The sequence below is a fragment of the Falco peregrinus genome, chromosome 7 (genome assembly GCF_023634155.1).
Source record: "Falco peregrinus isolate bFalPer1 chromosome 7, bFalPer1.pri, whole genome shotgun sequence".
Lineage (NCBI taxonomy): Eukaryota > Metazoa > Chordata > Aves > Falconiformes > Falconidae > Falco > Falco peregrinus.
In genome coordinates this window covers 26,762,195-26,784,437 of record NC_073727.1, presented here as the reverse complement: position 1 = coordinate 26,784,437, position 22,243 = coordinate 26,762,195, and the positions used below count along the sequence as shown (strand labels likewise).

General features: G+C 42.4%; 1 protein-coding gene across 2 annotated transcripts; it reads right to left on the bottom strand.

Annotated features, from left to right (window-relative positions):
• Positions 1–3,294: 3,294 nt before the first annotated feature.
• AMD1 (adenosylmethionine decarboxylase 1) lies at positions 3,295–22,018 on the bottom strand. Of its 2 annotated transcripts, none has more exons than XM_055810149.1 (9): positions 21,495–22,018; positions 11,137–11,223; positions 9,496–9,622; positions 8,885–8,987; positions 8,010–8,052; positions 7,768–7,912; positions 6,654–6,746; positions 6,416–6,571; positions 3,295–5,455 (listed from the first exon to the last, which is right to left on the bottom strand). In XM_055810149.1, exons 1-9 carry the CDS (start codon positions 21,623–21,625, stop codon positions 5,315–5,317), a joined length of 1,026 nt encoding a protein of 341 aa, XP_055666124.1. In that variant the 5' UTR covers positions 21,626–22,018; the 3' UTR covers positions 3,295–5,314. The 2 variants fall into 2 exon arrangements, with proteins under 2 accessions (XP_055666124.1, XP_013160027.1); XM_013304573.3 differs by lacking the exon at positions 21,495–22,018 and adding an exon at positions 13,571–13,761.
• Positions 22,019–22,243: the final 225 nt, after the last annotated feature.

The window sequence follows — 22,243 nt, the reverse complement described above, 5'->3', positions numbered from 1 at the left end:
TGCAGTGTATGCTAAAGTCTTAGCATTTTAAGACAAATTTAGAGCAAGGGAGAAAAAGGATCAATATAATCTAGACAAAGCTATGTGGGGAAAATACAAGAATGCTATAAATTACCTAATTTAAAGTTAGGGATTAGGTAAAGCATGCACATGAGGAACTATGCAACTGCAAAAATGTGGTTTCATGTTCTGGATAATCCAGTAATGAAAAATGCTGAGATTATGGTATTTGTATGTCTGAATTTACTCCTAAATGTGACTTCACATGTTGCACTCGTGTGTGTATATGTAAAGTTTAGAATCAACAGCAGTTGCCAAAGGCTGAACTAAGCATGTTACAAATTCTACATTCTCTGTATCAAGATATGACTCTCAGGCAGCTGCAAATGCAAGACTCTCTAGGGCCTGCTTCATTTTATTATTGAATACAACAGCAGCTCTGGTATTGTTAGTACAGTATATAACAAGAAATAGAAGAGAAATTCAACAGTTAACTTGAAATTTGGCTAGGTTTCCAACAGTGCTTCCTTGTGGGCATGAAGTCTAAAGCAGCATTTTCTACCCCAATCCAATCTCCCCCAAACAGTAGAGGCCTGCCTGAACCATAAGCCATGTGCAGAACACCCCATGGAGTACGCCACCAGCAATTTCACAGTATGAAATGAAGCAGGACAAAAAAGCACAAGTGTAACTTAACCTGAAGTTAAACACTTAATTGAAAGTAAAATTGAACACACTGTCAGGAAATGCCTGTCTCTGTAGCATTCCCTTCCAAGTGCTTGTCTGTAGGCACATTCACAGCGTGGCTGTGCAAGCATTTGAAATTGGGAGAGTTTTTTGAGTGTATTTAAGAACACTGAGGTGATTCTTTGCATTCCTTTACATGTGCATCCTGTCTGCTTAGCTCCATATAGCTGAGTCCGAGCAGTATTTCAGTTCATTAACTTTTCTACTTAATTGTCACCACTGTGGTCACATGGGGGCTTTTAAGGTCAGCACTGAACTACCCTGTTCTTTCTAGGCTCTGGCCACAGGCTCTGCTTTAACACTTCAACAGGCTTGAAACTACACATAATGTGTTTGGAAGCCATTTCCCTCCACCTCTAACGTAGTTTCGGCTGTACAGCCTGGGAGAACTCCCCACTTCTGGAGCACATCCTCAGCATTTGTTTCCAAGCCTTGCGCCTTCAGGTACTGGAGCCATTGCTTGTAGGATTATCACTAGGGAAATCAGAGTTTATACCAGCCCAGCTGTGAACCTTCAACATTTTCCTGCCAACACATAAACCTGCACTACCAAAGCAGCCAGACTGACAGCCAGTACTGCTCCTAGAGCCATCCTGCACTCTGACCAGGGTACCAGGGCAGATTCATCTCTCTGGCATAAACATACTACAGCGAAGGCCTAGGACTGACACCCAGTGGCTTTTAAGGCCCACTGAAATGGCTCAAAACCAGCACTGGTGGCAGCAACACTATCCCAACCCTGTGTTGAGATTACAGCAGGCAGACACAAAGAACTGCCTTGCCCTCTTTGCCCAGACTGATAAATGCTATCTGCAGTATGCCCATACCCCTCCATCCCCACATAGTCTAAGACCCTTCAGCTTTGCAACAACCAGTATTATCTTCATTCCTCAGACTTTCAATTGCTTTTCTTAGTTTTGAAGCTCATCCTTTTCATGGGACACTGTGACCCCCAGCACTCATCACTCCGGACTGATCTCAAATGCAGCAAGTCCACAAAACAGACCAGGCTACCAAGGGGAAACAGAAAACCTTTCCTAGGCATACAGGGATAAACCAGAATTCAGTTTTAGAACTGCTGAACCAAACAGGTGACCCAGCACCACAGGAAAAAAAAACCAAAAAAACCCAAACAACACAACCCTGATACATTCAGTGCATTCTCCTGAAACTCAGTCTTCACCAAGACAGTCTCCTCTCAGTCAGCACAGGTCTTTGTTGATAGCAGTAAAGCTTGTGGAATGAGATATGCTCCCTGTACTACAGATGGCATCAAAATACAGACTATTAAAGCTGGACCTCAAACACTTACAAGACTGGATCTACTGTCAGATTAATCCCATCCGGAAAAAGCCCTTCCTACCCCTTTACAGCAGTTAATTTCTGTGAATAAATCAGTGGAAGTAAGTGGACATGTGAACCTGCAGACAGTTACATTTCCTTCACAAGTTTATGAAAAAAATATTTAACACAGCTGATGATTACAGCAAGCTTTGCATTTCTCTTGCTATAATTGATAGAATTATGTAGATACTGACATGAGAAATTAGATGGTATCAGCACCATTTGCAAGAGAAGGGCTAGTATAAAGGAGTGTTACTGACGAATACTCCTGAGGTGAAAAGCGTGAAGATGACAAGTAATCTTACAAGAAACCTGCTAACTTCAGGCAAACTGGGTTAAAATAGAAGATTAAGATGAATCTTCAGTTTTGTGGAGGTCAGTCTAGAAAGCAGTTCTTCAGAGGTAGGTTACTGCTAACTTGTCATATCCAAGATTGTCAGACAGGATCTCTTGATGCTGTAAGCTGAAATTTCTTCTTTTCATGGAAGACTCTGGTGTTTTCAGTGTTGAAGTACTTCACGTAACTGAAAGATCCTATTTAATATCCAAAACACAATCGGAAGGGTCTAGCATCACATAATAGGTTCTGGGTGACTAACAACACCTTTATGTAGACATGTATGATTTAAAGGTATTAGGCCTTCAACACTAAACACAAGTTTTTCCTACTTTGGTGACATCACCATTATTACTAGGGCTTTGGAGGTATGGTGAAACTGCAGCCATTATTCCTGTAGGACTGATCACATGGAATTGTGGAAGTTCCAATTATGTTGGTTACAATTATGTTGGCATCCACTTAGCACTGACATTCCTAGCCACTAATTTTTGGTCTAGTTCACTATCCAGATTAGGTACATGCCTACTTTATCTTAAGAGACAAACTTCACCCTGAAGCCTCAGTCTAAGCTTAAGTAGCATAAATGTATGCTAGGAGCAGAAGAAGTAGGAATTGTTTTAATTCAGGGAAATATTTGAAATTATTGAAATAAAAATACAAGTTAAGATGACAGCAAATCTCTGATTGTTAGCTGTTAAGAACAGCTAATATTTTCATTTTTCTTCCTTTAACATGCCGTCTCATTTTAAACTAGCAACACATTAACAGTTGAGATGGACCCCCTACAAGGACAAAGTAGATTTCAGAAGTAAACCAGCTGGTACCAAAAGCATGAAGGGTAGAATTGCTGCATCATCACTACAAACAATTTAAGCGAACTTTTATTGAAGCATTAAGTTGTGGTACAGATATTTTTAAATGATCAAAGTCTAACACCACAGAAGTTATTATAAACAGCATACTCCCCCCCATCCTGATCACCCTAGATAGTTCAGTAATCCATTCAACACCTTTCATTTTTATAGCCAAGGCTTATGCTTCTGTTTATAAGATGTGTATTTCAGTATTACTTGAAAAGGGATCTTCAGTCTACTTTAAGGACCTCAAGCCAACAAACATCACGTCAGCTGGGACAATGTTTAAGCACAAAAAAACCCCACTGGAATATTGGTCCTCAATATTAACACCAAAAAGCATTAGTGCCATTTACAGCATGTAATTGGTAACACTGGTAAAGAACATCAACAATATGCTTAAAAGAAAAAACAAAAAAAAAAATCAAAGTGTTGCAACCACTTGATTTCTAACCAAGCAGACTTTAGTTTAGAAGCACTGAAAAAGTGCTTCATTTATAAATACGGAAGGAACAAAAAACCACTGCGTCAAACCAGTAAGTCAAAACATTGCAAGGACAAAGGAGGGGGGAAGATAATCTCAATTTTCTAGTTAACATGCTGGTCTCACAGCTGTTAGAACCCCAGTATTTGCAAACATAGCGGAAAGTGTGCCAGCTCTGTAAAGCCTGCATTTTAGTCAATACCCATTGAAGCGACTTTGATTAACACACTTATTCATGCTCTGTGAATAGCATTCTACTTCACTTCTGCCCAGGTGTCCCAGACAGCTCTTGTTCTATGCCTTCACTTAATGCCCTCAAGTCACAGTAAGAGGAACCACCTTAGTAATTAGGAGGAAAAAACAGATGAAGTCACAACACTCAAATACAACATAAGTCACATGCACAACAATGTCACAGGACTGTCACAAGATAGAGGCATTAACTTTGCTTGGAACAACAAAATGAAGCGACACTGGATCAATTTAGAAGCATTCTTTACAGTTAAGAAGTGGTAGGTCATCGGTTTTACTGAGAGTAATCCAAACCAATCACACCCAGACTGGCAAATTCCACTCCTTCACTAGATCTACCTGCCAGTGCTCCAGAGCACCAGCTTCTTTGTCTGACATAATTGGCGATTAGGAAGATGTTTGGTGCTAATATGGACTTGCACTTTGCAAGGCTGTCACATACCTATGCCAAAGCACTTGCATCCTGACTCAGCTCTTCCCTGTCAAGTCTTCGACCTTCTTCAAGTTCTGCCATTGTGTAGCACTGTGACAGCTTAGGGATGCCAACAGATAAATGAGCACTAAGGCAAGATGAAACTTAACCTGTTAGTACCAATACCAAAGTTTCTAGAGGTGAAAGACCAATGCATTAGCCCAGTCCTACAGTATAACTGAGCAAATTCCTATAAGATTTATTAGAGCATGAAACGTCAGTCTGATTTAAAAATAAATCAACCACCACCTGTAGTAGCAAAATAATTTGTAACTGTTGTAAGAACTTTCTCCAAACATGAAAGTGTTAATTAGAAATGTTTTCATTAGAAATCATAAAAGTCTGTCAGAAACTGTTTTAGACTGAAATCACAACATAGATGAAAAAACGAGCAACAATTTAAAAAGAGAACTGTCCCCAGCAAGTAGGTTGAGGGCTCAAGTCTAATGAGGACGAAAGCCCTGTCTGTGGGGAATTTTTGGTGATACCTGGAGAAAAACTATACTGTGTGTAATTCTACCGGAATCATTTTTACAAGTGTTGTAAAGTTTCATACAGTAAGATTTTTCTACATGCACTTCAATTTCACAGCAAGAGTGGCATAGAGTACCTAAACACAGAAGAGAGCATTCATGCAAGATATCTAACTCCTTGATATAATAATGCATACAATTCAAAATGGTTATACTATGATTACACCTAGGGCTTTCCACAACTATAAGGTGGTGGGAGTGGAAAGCATGGCCCCCTGAATCATTAACTAAAAAGCAACCACCACCTTCTATATGGCATTTCTTTTTGCGTTTTTTCTTCATGCTTAATCAACTGTGCTGTTGCTGGCGATTTTTTGTAAAACTGGTAAATACAAAATTATAATCACTGAATTGGGCAATCTGGTGGTCAAGACGTTTAAACCCTTCTATCTTCTGGGCAGAAGAAAACACTGTACGACATTTAGAGCTCTAGAAAACAAAAAAGTGAAAGTTATTTTTAAAATCAGCATTTAGAGATGGAGTAGCACAATACTTATGTGTGGTTCTTGTGATACTGTTACCAACATGCTTCAAACCCATGCCTGACAGTGCTGCAGGAAGTTTCAATCCCAAGCAACAATTCTGCTCCCTATGTACAGTACTGCTTTTCTATGCAACATTATGGGTGACTGAGCACCTTTCCTATGAGGACAGGCTGGCAAGTCTGAGGGCTGTTCAGCCTGGAGAAGGCTCCCAGGGAGACCTTACTGCAGCCTTTCAATACTTAAAGGGGGCCTATAAGAAAGATGAGGACAAACTTTTTAGCAGGGTCTGTTGCAACAGGAAGAGAGGTAATTGTTTTAAACTAAAAGAGGGTACATTCAGGCTGGATAGAAGGAAGTTTTGGTGTTTTTTTTTCTTACAACAAGGGTGATCAAACACTGGAACAGGTTCCCCAGAGGTGGTACATGCCCCATCCATGAAACATTCATGGTCAGGTTGGACAGGGCTCTAAGCAAACTGACCTAAGTGAGGATGTGCCCCGCTCATTGCAGGGGGGCTGGACTAGATGACCTTTTAAAAGGTCCCTTCCAACTTAAACCATTCTATGATTTGCTGGCAGCACCACCATTAACCGCAGCACTTCAACTAACAGCTGCAGCCAAATCCAGAAAAATGCAAAAGCAAGTTATGCCTACACTGCAGTGCAGAGGAAGCCGTTAGAATACTGAGACTGGGCTGCCTTACCACAGTATTTCCTAAGTTTTCTGGAGATCAAGATTTAGTACAAGCCAAGGTAATACTGAGGAATATTTTACTTCCAAAGCAACTACCATCCAAACAAGAGGCAGTCAGGAAACTAATGCTCCAGTAAACAAATTCTAGCCTTGCTTTTGTTTGCATCTATATGCATTTCAGAGGCTAACAAGCTAATGAAGGAAAACTCACCTGATTAACAAAGAGGGTTGTCACAAATTTTCCTGGCTTGAAAACCTCTACAACTTTTCTAATCAGGTCATCATAAGAGGTCTGACTTATGTTTGTTTCAAAACTAACATAAGAAAACTCTGGTTCTGGAGTGATGTGAATAGTCCAGTAAGTTCCCTGAAAAAAATTAAGCTTATTACTACCACCAAATAATTACTATTTTATTTTAACAATAATTATCAGTAAGTGTAAAACTTACATCCGATTTCATCCCATTCATTGAATACCCACAAGGATTGAACATTGTAGCATCAATAACAGAACCTGGTATCAGGTCACGAATTCCACTCATCTGAAATTAAAATAGAAAAAGTTAAAATTGCACCACTCAGTTTATCATGCATCCTTACACTTGTTTACATTTAACTCTGGCAGAATGAACACCAATTTAGGTGACAGAACACCAAAGTTATCCCTATAATAAGTCAGTTTGATAATCTGTACCACTGTAGATGAGCTCGCTTTTGCAACCTCTCACTTATGCAGTCACTAAGCACTACGCTGCCATGTAGATACACCACCTCTTACAGAACCCAGCTGCATACCTCCAAGACAAAGGAACAGCTAAAAATCTAAAACAATTTTTTTCTGCAAGCAAAATGTAAAACAGAGCTCCTGTTCAACCAGTATCTACAAAGTGAAGGCTGTTTACATTTACTCAAGTGAGAATACACTTCTTTGTACTCAAGAATGAAGTGCAATCCCAAGCACTCTCATTTCCCACATGGTACTTGAGCTACAGTCAAATCTCAATAGCAAATACAGTATGCTAATCAAGCCAGATGAAGTCACTGTACTTGCCAGAGAACCATGGTCATGTCACAGGACTTCCCCATTTGTAAAAAGGAGGCAAAACCATCAAGTTATACTTACACATTAAATCTCACCCCCACCCCTCCCAACTATCCAAATGGCTCCGTGATTTAACCTTAATTTTGGTACCTAGATTCCCTTGGCATTCATTATCTTCACCGTAAGTCTTACTCCTCACAATCTCCATCCTTTATTGGAAGTTTCTGAATTGTGGGTTTATTCCTATTCCTCAAATTTTCAGAAGATAAGCTTCCAATCACTCAAAACAATGCAAACTGCTCCTTTCAACAGATTAAAGCAGGAGCACTGAAAATGTGAAGTTACATTCCTGAAAACATTCTGGAGTGAAATCCATTTTACCCCCCAAACATTAACTTGACATTTTTTATGAGATCTTTCCTACCACAAAATAAACCTTGTTGTATTAAGAGGTAGAGTGAAGAATTTTGTTGCCCAATTTCCACCATTCCCCAGAATGCTTAGTTCTCAAGCAAACATACACGAGTGACATCATTTGCAGTAACACCATCTTTCATGTAGAACTGGTCCATAACTACTGGGTCAAGCTCACTCATCAGAATTTCCAGTGTCTGATCAGGCTGATTGGATATCCGACTCTCTGGGAAATCCAGGGTGTACAGGTACCTATATAAGATACAAATAATATAAGTAATAAATATTAGTAGCACCAAGTTCAGTTCTACTGCAAGCCCCAAAGACTTCTAAGTCTTCACATACATACCAGCAATCAGAATTCATACGCCCCATGCAATAAGCTGCTCCATCTAGACAACACAGAAAGTCTCCAGTTAATGTAAAAAATTAGCTTCATCCTATAATTTTACAATAGCAGAAGTCTTTCAAAGAATACTAAAAGGTTCACTGATACAAATCAGCATCTGTATCAAATAACCAGACATTTAACTTCAGGAATGTAAAACAAATAATCAGAAAAACCAGCTCCTTCAGTCTGTGGACTAGACACTCCAGTTCAGAGCCTACTAACAAGCAATTCAGATTACAGCTTTACCTATGCACGGACAGAAGCCCTGGTACACTTAAGCATCTACTTAATAAATTAATGATTAGCCTTTATTTTCAAATAACTTGGGTAAGTACTACAGCTTCATGCTCCTTCAAAAAACTTTTCTGCCAGCCGTTAAAAGTTCAATGTTATTCTTGTAAGTTTTAGACTTTGAAATGCTTAAAATAGATCTTTAGTGGAGGGACTTTCCCAAGAATGCTTATGTTCAGTGTGTTAGTTACCTTAAATTACTATTCTACCTTTCTAATGAGGCTTTTGGGGTAAGAGCTGGATTCTGCAGACTGAATTACTACACTCCATTTGTAAGTCTGAAGATGACCACAGTTAAGACAAGGTGCTAAAGTATGACTTACCAAAATTAAATTTTAAATCAGTGTCAGAAATCAAGGTAAGTATCTGTAGCTTTTGGTTTTTTACACAGTCAAGAGCTTGTGCTGGCTGCAGAACTGCAAAGACTGCTGAATGAACGGCCTGGCAGCCTGTGCCTGTCTGTACTGTACTGCTTGTCCCTTCTCACTTCACATCAATGCTTCACAGAAGCTATGCAACTTTGTTCAAGTTCATGAACTTACTTGGGAAAATTTCATTAAGAAACTCTACTTCTTCCTGGAAATTCCTATGTGGGTACTCCTGGTGGGAAGGCTTCATGAAATTCTTACGTGAATAAAAGAAGCTCTGAAAAAAAAAAAAAGGTGCATTATTGGATATATCCATCCACCTTGAATCAAAAAAAATAATCTAGATGAATGGAAGTATTATTATAGGCTTTCACAGGACCCAAGTTGCCATTGTCAAGTCACTGCTACCTGTACTTCCATTTCCGAGGCATATGGTTATTCTTATCTTAATTTGTAAGCTACAGAATACAGCTCACTTCAAATTTGTTTTCCACAAGAAAATATCAGTGACTTCAGCACTGACAACACAGGCATGAAGGTCTTTCACCCTTCAAGAACCTTAACTCAAGACAAAAGCACTTTCAAGTTGGCATCCTTTAAGAGGCAAACAGAAGGCTAACTCCTACAGCAGAGCAAGGTATCTTGTATTACAGTTTTCCCATTACGGGAAGTTTATGTAAGTAGAAAAGATGTTTCAGAATATTTAATAAAATCAGTGAGTTTGAAGTATCAGTAAAAAGCTTTTTGTACGTTCTAAGGAAGACAGAGAATTTTTGATATCTTACCTGAATTGAGTCAAACCCACTGTACTCCCTAGCAAGCTCCAACAGGGGAACCAGTGCTTGCAGTAAGAGGGTGGTACCACACGTCTTCAAAATGAAACGTCTCTTGGAGACAAACATGCTACTCTCACTGGAAAAAAGAAGTGTTAAAAATATAGTAAGTGCTTTATATGAAACAAGCCAGAACATAACTGTTAGATCTTGGTTCTTATCCCAACCAAACGGCATTACTGTGAGTTAACATCCAGCATATGATACATAAACATGCTTGGCAAATGGGTCAAAACCAGTAAGTTTCAGTTAACATTTGAGAGCTGTTATGACCTCCCAAACCAAATATCTGCTAGAAGCATGATATTACACAGCTACCACACTACAGAGAAAGAGGTACTACATGCATTACATATCCTCAGTCTTAGAGAAATACAAACATGCTGTGAAGTGGGTACACAACATAGACATACAATTTCTTAACCCAGACACAGGACAGGGTCAAACTTGAAATCTGACTCTCAGCTGAAATGAACTCTATGAGAAAGTGAACTCAAGAAAGGCAAAAGCTTCAGCTAAATTGGCTGGGTGTATATTTTAGGAAAACTGTCTACTAGGAAGTGGTAAATCAGCACCTGTCCACAGGAACAAGAAGCCTCATGAAGAGAGTACACACACAGCTATACACTATGCCTTACACAAGATGCAGAAATTAACTATACATAAACTGTGAAGTCAGATACTTAACTACAATCCCTCTGAACTGGAGAAAAGCATGGATACTACATCCAGAACACTTCAAACATGCATCACAAGTATCTTCTCACCAAGTAACTGAATAATGAGAATAAAAGTCTAACTTAATTCACTCACTCTGTCTGGAATGCTGTTTAAGAATTCAAAGTCAAGGTTAGACTTCATCCAGTATAGTTGTAACTAGTTAAATTCTCTTCAGGATTTTGTTTTACATACTAAGCTCGTGGAAACAAGACTTCAGCACCTTTTGACTAGCTTGCTCTTAGCCCAACCTTGCCCTCAAGGCAGCCTTTAAGAGCACAAATGCTTCAGGTTTTGTAATCTGAAGTAAGGCAGAGAATGTCAATGTGTCTGTAAAGTTCATGTAGAAAAAGCAGGAAACTATTTTGCAAGATGAAAACCATGGCAAAAGTAGCATCCTTCTAGCTGCTGTGCAACAAAAATTCCAAGATGTCAGGGAAGCTGCACTTTTGCAGCCAAGCTAAGGACATCTGAAAGTTGTTCCACTTGATTGCATTAACTGGAGTTAAAGCCGATCTACTGATAAAGTTTTTACTGATCTAGAAGTGACACCTACATGGACTATTTTGCTGAAGTAATCCTAAACCTCTTAACTGGTGAGACATTTACTGCCGAAAAAAAATCTGTGATCAGGTGCAGAAACACCACAGCTCCTTTATCATTTTAGTTGAAGAAAAAAGGCAAGCACTGATAACTACAAAGACAGACATTCCCACTACTGAAGAGAAACATGGCATTACTGTAATTAGCAAACCTCTGCAAGTTTTAGTCAGATCCACAGCAGGATCCTAAACCAAGATCTCAGCCAAGTGGATCCCTGATAACAGCTTGAACTTTTGACCTCCTGGAGACTGAAACAATAAGCTAGTGGCTTACCTGAGTACATAAGCTTCCTGCTTGTCAGTTTTTGTCACACTTATGATCAAACAATGCACATTCTCCAGAAGTTTGTCCCACTCAATCCTGTGAAGAAATTATAGAAGAGCACAAACAACATGTTAAACTGAAGCTTTCTGGAACCCTGGGTAAAAAGTACAGCCCAAACAAGACCATAGCTCTTGCCTTCAGTTGCTGGATCTGAGCGCACAAAAGGAGAAGACTTTAATATAGGAACAGTCTCCCACAATACTGTAATATCCAATTCTTAGCTCTTAATAGCTAAGCATTCCTCAAGATCTGTTCGTGTAATCTTCTGCATGAGGACAATTGTCAAGCAGCAACCCCAAGCTTCTAAAGCTTCTAACTAGGCAGATGAAGATAACCTTAAATCCTGCATCCCACATGCACCAATATAAATTTTATTATGACTGAAGGTATGATGTAGGTTGATTCTCTATTTGCTTCAGTCACAGTAGTTATTGGCAACTACAAGAGTAATAAGCCAGCAAGTTAACATGTTTTATTTGTCCAGATTAGAGTCAAGTTCATAATTTAATTGAAAACCAGTCCTAAAAACTAATACATCTCAATGACCTGAATTCCTCATTTTTCAATCAGGATCACAGGATTCCTTCTACCTCTAGAAGATACGGAAGACTTGTAACAAGTACTTTGGAATATTACACTTACAAAAAATTAACTAAACTATTTGCATATACACTGCTAGATTTCAGTATAGTGGTAAAGTCTAGCATTTCAATTCTTTACTGTCATTACTCATCCTACAAGGAATTTTATTACGAAACTAGAAAAAGAGCTTATATTAATCCCCAAAACTTCCAAGCACTCATAAGAAATGGCAGACTTTACTTTCATTGTCACTTCAGTCTTTTGTCTACACCAGATTAGTAGAACACAACAGTCAAATTTGTTAGAGCAGGCAGAAACAGATAGCTTCCTCAAGCTGCAAAATCACAAGACTGCCAGCTGCTCTACTTCTCCCATCCCTGCCTTCCCACGACATATCCCACCTGCAGGTTTGTGCTGGCTCTTGCGCTCAGATCTGTCCAACTAAGAAATTTACTAACCCAGCATAAAACTAACCTGCCCATCAGTAGAGCTGGAACAACCAGTTGCAGCCAGAGGCATGAAAAAGCAATTTTTTCATCCCCAAGCAAGGTATTAGATTGGCTCAGCTGCCTATGTAACTGTCAGCCTAATCCATCCTCAGGAGTCTGACCTCTTTCCCTTTATTGACACTGCAAAAGCTCTACAGCTCTATGTCAGGGCAGAGCACGCACTGTAACTCTACCGGCAGGGCTACTCCAGCAGCCACCAACCCCTCCGCTTAGAAAACTGGCTGGTTTGCAAAGTTGGAAGTTTTTAGATTCTGTTGTACATGCAACTAGAACACTGAGACGTCCTTTGCCTCCAAACACCCAGCAAATAAATGCCTTCATTTCTCTCACCTGAGAATGCCTCCTTGAAACTCCACTCTATCTTTCCTATTAAACACTGAGTATTTTCCCTTTTAAAGCATGTATTACACTAAAGCAGTGTATTTATACAGGAGTCAACCAGAATATACTTAGACACATGCCATAGCCTCCTTTTAGATGAGACTAAAGCTATTAAAAACAAGATTAATAGAATCCTATGTATCTTGAAATCCCTCATAATTAAGTACCCATCTGAACAAGTTTATGAACTCTTTGATATAACTGGAAACTTAAAAATCAAAGTGAGGTTTTCCCTACTGACCATTGGTGAATCTTGATGAAATACATTTCTGCAGCTACAGACATGACAGCACAGACCACTCAAATCTGCATGTCAAATTAAAGAAGTTTGTTTTACTGCTCAGATAAGAGTCCCACACATTTATTCAGCTCTAAACTTACATCATTGACTAGGTTTAGCTCTGTTCCCAATACTCAGGTTTACATGAAAATGCAAGTGTCTGCTCATCTTTGAAAAACCTGGTAAATGCAGAGAGCATAACCGTGTATCCTGTATTTTAGATAATGTTTTAAGCACTCCTAGACAATCACAGTTTTGCTGAGAAGGGGACTGAACGATTTAGTTTTCTCTGGAAGCTACAGCACACCTGCACAAATTTGCCAGCCTTACTATCTTCCCTCTAATATCCTATTACACTCTTCCTGTAAATTGAACCAGGTCATGTGTTAACTTGTTCAAATCACTCTGGTACCACTACTGATTTTGTCTGCCATTAAAGAAACAACCAGCATCTGACACAGCACTTACGAAAGCAGAGGTAAAATTCCCTTACGCTGCCTGATGCTGAGCTGCAGTAACCCCATTTGCACATTACTACAAATCTGATTTTGCACTTGTCTAAGTATTAAAGGGTATGTAACTATCTTAGGATTCACGGGAGCATAGGTCTCAGCCTTCACAAGCTTCTTACCTGGTCAGACAGTCAAAACCTCAACTTTACGTAGACAAGTGAGAATTTTCTTTGGTAGTACAGTTCTGTGCAGGCATTTCAGGAAAACTGCTCATTTTCTTTTCAATCACATAGAGGAAGATGTAACAATTTTGGTGTTCAAGCAGTCTAACAATGAAGGTTAAAACTTTGCTCAATTCTTCACTATTCCACTGCAGAAATGTAGCTAAGCGTTCACGCATTCAACCTTTACAGGAACACAGGGTAAGTTCACCCTTTCATCTGAATACAGTAGCACTAAGGAAAAAAACCTACATGTTGAGAAATATACAAGATGTCAGGCTTGATCCAGAAGCATACATAAACCAGACTGACATAAGGTTGCAACATCCAGGATCAGACTTTGCCACATTGGGGAGAAGGTTTGGACAGATACTGGCCTGTATCTATATGCATTTTTAAGTAGCACAGAAAACTACAGAAAGGCTGCTAACATGCTGGATTTAGTCTCTATATAATCTATTTAAGCAAGATGACCTTAGTATTTGACATTTTCCATTGTTTAAAGCACAGCTAAGGAGGAACATCTGGGACTACTTTGTACCAAGCAGACAGAGTTCACTAGAAGTCTAGTTCTTGCATTTCTTCCTTTAATCTGTATAATTATTTAAGTGTTACTAGTTAGAGTCAAGCAATGTCCACCCACATTTACTGTGGAAACAAAAATTCACCTTAAAAAAGTATTTCAGTGGTTATCAGTACATGTTTTGCAGCTAATCCCATTTTGGTTTTGGCAAGTAAAAATCCTCCAAGTCAGTAACCATGAAATACTGGAAAACATTATTTCATAACTGAGTGAAGTTTTACCTGGGAAGTAAAGCCTCCAACTGAAAAGGCAAAAACCAAGACACCAGTTCTCAATAAAACAACTACTTCCTAAATTATTTCCTGTAGCCAGGTATCAGGACAATCCCAAACTCTTTGCAAACAGCTTTCCTATACTCAAGCCAAGCATACTAGAATATGATGCATGAGAATCATTGGTAGCCAAGTAAGTTCTATAGCAGACATGCATCCATTGGAACTCCAGACTGAAAAAGCATGAGACCAACTCCTTGCTGTTACGTAGGCTTATTGCCCACTTCACTCCAAAGCTGTAAGTTCCTGTTTCTGAAATTTCAAGTAACTGCCACCTAATGAAAAATTACATTTCTCCAATGGGCAAGCACCATGCCCATCTTAAATGGTTACACATGCTCAGAGGACACCAAACAGAATAAATCTATGCAAGTGTGAAAAACTGTCCATGTTTGAATGGTAGAAAGCTACTTGTTCTATACTTGACTAGGAGAATGTGCAAAAAGAAAATACCAAGTTTAGCAATCTACTCCTATACTGCAATGTTTAGTGCCTTATGAACTCTGACTTGTTACCAGAGTGCAAGTGACTTCCATTCAAACTGCCACCCAGCTATGTCAGTATGGTAAACCTATCAGAACTGAGAGGCATTTTAATTTATTTTCAGGAAGTACACTTACACTGTGTAATGAAATGAACAGTCAACAGTTCTCAACCAAGTTCCAGACCATCACATTTGCTCCTCTATTTCCTACTTCTGAAAGAGTAAGCAATGAATCAAGTTTTCCTTGCCAATTAAAACTACATTTCTGAATGCAAGTTACTGCTCTGTTCTGAGCCTTTACCTTCAGGGGTAAACCAAGTTCTTAACACAGGAGTCAAGCACCCCAAGCAGTAGCACAACACTGCTGCTTCAGGCCCACTGGGAAGGGGTAATAAGAATTTAGAGACTGGGAACTACAACAACTCAGTTCCTACTGGCAATTAACAGCCTCCAGAAGCATCCCATCCCACCATCCCAGTAACTGTACCTTGCTAATACCACCACCACTGGGAGGAAGAGATGTTTTGCAATGGGGCTGCAACTCTTAAGAAATACACCCTACGGAACTTCTAAAGACAGCTTAAACTGTATACATACTCTTGCACAGCTCTTCATTAAAACAGAAGAGCCGACAAGTCTGTAGTGAAGTAGTAACAATCCTTATCTTGTACTTTCTGTAAGACCTTGTTTTAAAAATCAAGCATTCAACTGCAGAACACTTTTATTCCTTCACCTGTTACCTACCAGGTGCTTTTTTTAGGAGCCAATAGATACAACAGTTACCTCATCAGCAAGCTACAGTTAAGTAGGTACATTCCTGCCAATACCATGATCCAGTATGGTCAAACTTATGTCTTGTCTAAACTGCCTACACCAAGATGTAGCCGAGGGGCACCAAAGCTGGTGAAATACGAGTATCTGCAGCACTGCAACAGTAGTTTCAAGCATCCTGAAACAGGCAGATACAGTACAGACCAAATACACAGAAATCACAAGCTTTTTAAAGCATCTACTAGCAGGCTATTTCTCTACAGACAGCTGCATGTGAATTGTTTATTAGAGTTCTAACTTGGTTTATAAATTGCTGTTTAAGATTGATTATCTTGAACTATGTTCACACCCTGAGTTCAGGTACTGGCAACTCGGTATTTTTACTTCAGCAGTATCTGTGGAGTGCACAAACCCCACACACCCTCTATATGCTCTCAACATAGATATACAGAAAGACTGCCTGCCATCTCCCTTATCTTAAACTTAAGAAACTCTCCAGGGACATGAACTTAATCTTGAATTAAAGACAGGCACCGGAATAGAAAATTGCAGCCACATAAAGTGATCCTGAACAGTACTCCTCACAAAATACTTCTTACCTAGAAAGTGTTTAGCCAGCTACTAAAGAAAATCACACCAAAATATTTCAGGAACAGCACAAAGATAGCCACTGACAGTGCTTTAAAGGTTGCATATTTCTCCCGGGGCAGGCCTTTATCATTATTGCAGTTACAACAGTATACATGGACTGGCAACTCCATCCTTTACATCCAAAGCTATTCAGCGTCTCAAAGGAGAACACATACCTGCCACCCAAGGTGTTTAAGAAAACATGAGCCCCAAAGAGGTACATCATGGCTTCACCAAGACTTACAGGCAACATTCAGGGCAAGTCTGAGTGTAACCTTCTCCAAAAGGAACACGCTGTAAGGCAGCAATTATCTACCATAAGCCTCAAATCTTCGTCTTCTCCTGGGCGAGTCAACAGTCACTAATAAAGCCCTTCTCGGAATATACCAGTAGCTACGTATTTATTTTTTTTTTTAATCGGATGCTCTATCGAGTCTCACGCTAAGTGACCAGATCTTTGACAGGACGTGACTAATCAAACTCTTTAGCAGTTTCAGTGGTAAGGCAGGAAGATATCAAGAAGCTTTCAACACATACTAACTTCCTGCAAGCAGCATCACAACCAGGAACAGTGTGTAGAAGGGCTTGCTTCCTTTGAGTGAAGCCATTCTTTACAGTTCAGAGGTACAAGCAAACATTTTACCTGTCATTTTGAACTTACTTGCTAAAATCCAGTTTATGAATACCACTTCTGAAGAGGGAAGACTGCATTCTTGCATAAAGTTCTCCAGATTACACTTCTCCATGTAACACTCAGCAAGTACCAAGTGACAGAAGCCCCTATCCTGGCACAGTCCTGCCTACCCTGCCTTCTCCCCAGTCTCCACAGAGAGTAATGTTTGTGAACTCTACACTGTTGTTCCAGAGCACTGCAGGAGCAAGAGTAGAATGGGGCTCACTGACCAGCCTCCCTGTACCTTCACTGTTTTGATAAACAGTCAGGTAACACTGCCACAATCCTAAGGACTGGGGGAAGGGGTAGAGGTGCAACAGCACTGCAGCAGTGAGTTGAGTCAGGCTATAGGGTGCAGCACAACACAAGTATTTACAGGACTCCCATCAGATGCATGACTGTATTGGTGCTTAGAAGTTTTCATGTAGCACAGGATGAGAACCTCAGTTCACCCCATACTGCTTACTACAGCACTGGTTTTTCTCTAGTTTCTTGCTTGCCCACATGGTTTAGACGAGTAGGAAGCACATTAAAGGTCCATAAACAAGCTTATTTCAGACCTTTCTTCAGGGTTCAATGCTTGAGATAGACTCTTTAATATTTGCATCATTAGCCCGCATTTCAAACTCCTGTACATTCAACATCATAAGCCTTGAGATGTGAAATGCATAGTTGCACATCATCTGAAGGAATAACCAGCTTATTTTACTGTGGGGACACCAAATATGCTACTCATCACAACTCTAGGGCTGGCAGCATCATGTTTGCAGCAAACCTGCCTTATTTTACACATCCTTTAAGGCTATTTTTTATAAAGTTCGCTTTACAAAGCATAGTGAGAACAAGTACTACAGTTAAAGCAAATTATTTCAAGACCACAAAAATGTTCATTCCACTTTAGAATACGAGTAAGGTAGGCACCTTCAGATGCTTGCCATTATGTCAACCACAAGACCTGTTCCCCCCCAAATCTTAAAAGCAAAGTAAAGCCTATGTTCAATACTTGAATCTTTTAGTTGGGACCTTTACTGAATGTATTAGAACAGTAAGTATAGGTATCTTCTGTACTATTTCAGACCTATCTGAATTCTTCTCTAGAAAGCAGGCTTGCCCATAGGAGGAAAAAAATGGAAAAAGTTTAATTGCATTAGTTGACTAACTTTTTTCCTATTTTTTTTGTTGGTGATCTCCAGCAAAGACTATAAAACATCTAATCCCTAGCAAGCACATGCAACATGCAAATTTTTAGCTCTGAACACCAGCTTAGTCATTCAGTAGATGAATGGCTCACATTTCACTACTAAGCAGGTGTTACAATACAAAAGGCAAGCTCAACTGGTTTGCAACTTGATTCTAATTTAGCTGTTGTTCTACAGTTTCAGCTTTGATTTCAAATTCTGTTCAACATAAACTAGTTTATTAGATTACCTTTATAAAATTAGCATAATAGGATATATTCTGTTTCATTTGCATCCATCAACTGTAATAATTTAATTCCAACAATTTTCTAAAATGAATGTTCATAATACTTAATTTCATGCTAGCAACACACCAACACTGATAATTACTCCCGGACACAGGTTAACTGCAATTTTCAGTCACATCACAGCTTCCTACTGGAGAAGTACATAGCTTCAACTAGCATCTTGTCTTAAGAGCCAATTAACACAAAGGCCTTCAAAGCTTGCTCAGCTTCAAAACAGTGTTAAAGACCACATGTTCAACAGTTAACAGTTTTTATCTACTCTATTAAAACTTTACAGCCATATCTAAACCTTACAAAGGAACTGTCACAGTACCTGCCTTAACTGCATTAAATGCTTTTGAGCAGTTTTAAGAATTAAGTTTGCACTTTTGTAAACACAAATCTGAGCTCAAACAGAACACCAGAGACCATGAATGTGTCAGTGAGGAAAACATCTGCAGAATGCTTTTTTTAATTAGACCTGTATATTCCAACACCAGCATATTAGCAGTCAAGTGTTTTTGGAATCTTTCCATTTGAAGTCAAACACAACAGGAATCCTGAAGTGGCCTCATAACTCAGATCACATGCACATATCTCAACTAGGATTTGCAATAAGTCTTCCAGGATTGCCTGGATATTACCACAAGGTATCAATTTGTATAGGTATCTGCTACACCATTAAACCTCAAAGAAATGTATAACCGCATCTGATGATTTCCATGTTAAGCACATTATTCAAAAAGGGCCAAATAGCTTCAAGTCAAACACTTTCATGAGCAAACCACCTCATTACACCAACAGGTCAAAGGTAAACATGCATTCTGTAATACTTCTGGCATGGCAGAAACAAAGCTTCCACTACCCATGAGCTAGTGGTGTATACATATACACACATGCACACGCAGCACGGGCTACTTGTTACTTCAGGAAAGGCATTTACCGGCCCATTGGCAATTCAGATCTTTGCATAGTTAACTCTTCCAATATATACACACAGGAAACACCAAAGAAAAGACTAATAGCATATGCTAAGTATGCCTTTGAACAGAAACACCACCGTTATTAACATATTCCAAACATTGAATACATCATGACAACCTCCCTGACCTAAGACCACTGGGTAACAGGGATACAAAAAGATCTGGATACTCTGAAAACACCGGATCCTCCAGCTACCATTCTGAAAAGTTAAAGTTCACCATATTGGTATTTAACTACCAACATAAGTATAACCTTCAGATCTGCACTGTATAGTTGAGGCAAGCCTTTTTTTCAACTATGTCGGCTGATTACACCTACATATCAATCTTGTCATCTTTACCAACCCATATACAGTCCTGGGTCCATAAGCTGATCCTGCTTTGTGCTTCAAGCTCACAGCTACCGCTTCCCAACACTTCCAGGGCACTTGTGCCAGGACACAATTTTCTGGAGATGTACAGTTGGACCCACTATTGCAAATCACAAGTTCGGGCATTCCAGTCTTCCCAGACCACCTCCCTATAAAATACTGCACTGGTAATCTCCAGGAAAGACATTTCACACCCGCCTTGCCCTGCACGGTTTCAGAGACGACCGGCGTGCCGGCAGGTGGCCATCAGCTACCGTGCCGCCTAACAAAGGGCGAGCAGGCACACCTCCGCGGCAGGAGGGGAGCTGCCCTCTCCCAGCGAGGCCCGGGCGCGGAACACGTGTGCGCAGGCGGCCGCGCAGGCCCCGGGCCCGCCCGCCTCCCGCCCCGGGTGGCAGCGAAAGAAGCGCCAGCACATTCCTCACATGCCCATTGGGTGACAGGCGCGGGCCCACCCCTCCGCGGCGCCCGGCGCTCATTGGCCTGAACTTGTCAATGGGGTGGGGGGTGGGGGGGGAGGAAAAAAAAAAAAAAGAAAAAGAAAAAGAAAAGAGGCAGCGCGAGCTGGGAGCGGAGCCAAGAGACTCACGTGTAAATCGTGGCTCCAGCCACACTTGTGGGGGAGGAGGGCCACCCCCCCTCCCCGCCTCGCCACCGGGTGGGTTCCCGCGCACCGCTCGCTGCCGTCCCCGAGCGCCGCTGTGTGAGCCTGCCCAGCCACACGGTACCGGAGGTGGCGGCGAAACCGGCCATGTGAGGGAACCATCAATCCTCGTCGCGACAGCGAGAGGGATCTCCCCTGTCCCTCACGAACCGGGGATGCGATTCCTATTGCCCCACTCCCCGCAGCGCAGCACAGCCGGTCCCAACGGGCAGGTTCTCCGAGCCTTCCCATCCCGAGGCTGCCGGGGTCAGGAAGCCCCGCCGTGAAGGGACTTACCGCGGCTCCCCCCGCGAGCGTGGCCAGCCGCCACCGGCAGCCGCAGCGTGCGCGGAGCCTTGGTGCAGAGGGGTGGGCGCCGCTGCCATGCCCCCGGCCGCCAGCGGCACTGCGACACTCCACCAGCCGCCTCCAGCCGCAGGCACTCCCGGCCGGCGCGGCACACGCCCGGCTCCCCCCGCCACCACATGTTGCCAGCACGGACCGCACGGGGCTGCACGCGGTGGCGGCACGGAATGGCTTCCGCCCCCCCGGCACCGCCACCCGCCACCCCGCCCGCCCGGGACTAGGGGAAGCTCCCTGCCTCCGCGGGCCGGCGCCGCAGCCTTGCAGGGCGGGGGTCTCTGGAGGGCAACGGAAGGTCACCCCCTGCCCTCCCGCGGGTGCGGGGACGCTGCGCCGGCGGACGGGAGAGGCCAGTGCTGTCACCGAGGGAGGGGGGAAGGAGGCCGCCTGCCCGCCGCGCGCGGCCGTTGCCACCAACCGCTCTCCCGAGCCACCCCGGAACCAGCCCCCATCAGCGCTGCCGCCAGCCCGCGCACGGCCATTCCCCGGCCCCCGCCCCGCCCGCACTCTCGCCCGCCGCCTCCCACCCAGCGCCGCCACCGCCGCCACCACGCCCGGGCCCCGCGCGCGCCGGCCATCCACCGGCCCCTCCCGCCCGCTCAGGGCAGCGCTCCCGCCCGCCGCCTCCCCGGCCGTTAACGGACCTGGGTATGGTGCGAAGATCGCCGGACCCCTTGCTCTGGTGCGGCTCCTGCTGCGCGGGCTGCTGCCGGGCGAACCACACCTCCAGCAGCTTCTCGGTCCCTTCGAAGAAGTGTGCACCGTTCTCCTTCATGGTGAGACAACTCGGCAACCAACAACCACAGAAATTAACGACAACCAAACTACCGCCCCCGGCCGCTACCGTTCGCTGCTGCACGGGCCGCGCTGCCGCCGCCGGGTCCTAGTCCGTCCGGGCGCGTTTCACCTTCTAGGGAATTTGTTTAATATTAATTTACAGAAGAAAAAAAAAAAAGATTTTTTTTTTAAACCAGCGAAAACCACCCGGAGTGCGCGGCGGCAAATACGGCGTGAGCGTGTGTGAGAAGATTACAGTCCGAGCGGGGGTGCGGGCGGGCAGGCGATGCGGTTCAGTTCCTTGTAGTCCGTGTGTTCCCCTGTTACAGAGAAGAGCGTTGAGCGAGCGCTAGCTAATGTCGCCGGCCATACTGTGTAAGCGAGCGGTTAGTGCGCACGCAGCCCCTTTTATACCTCGCAGGTAACCGCATCACGTAGGATTGCGCTCGCCATTGGGTGGCCGCCGCTCGGGCCCGCCCTTCCCTGCTTCCTATAGGACGGCACTGACGCCTGTCAAGGCATATGCCGGTTCCTCTGGCCTACGCCCGCTGCAGCCCGTCCGCCCGCCCGCCGGGAGCGGGAGTGGGGATCGGGGAGCGCGGGCGGTGGCAGGGCT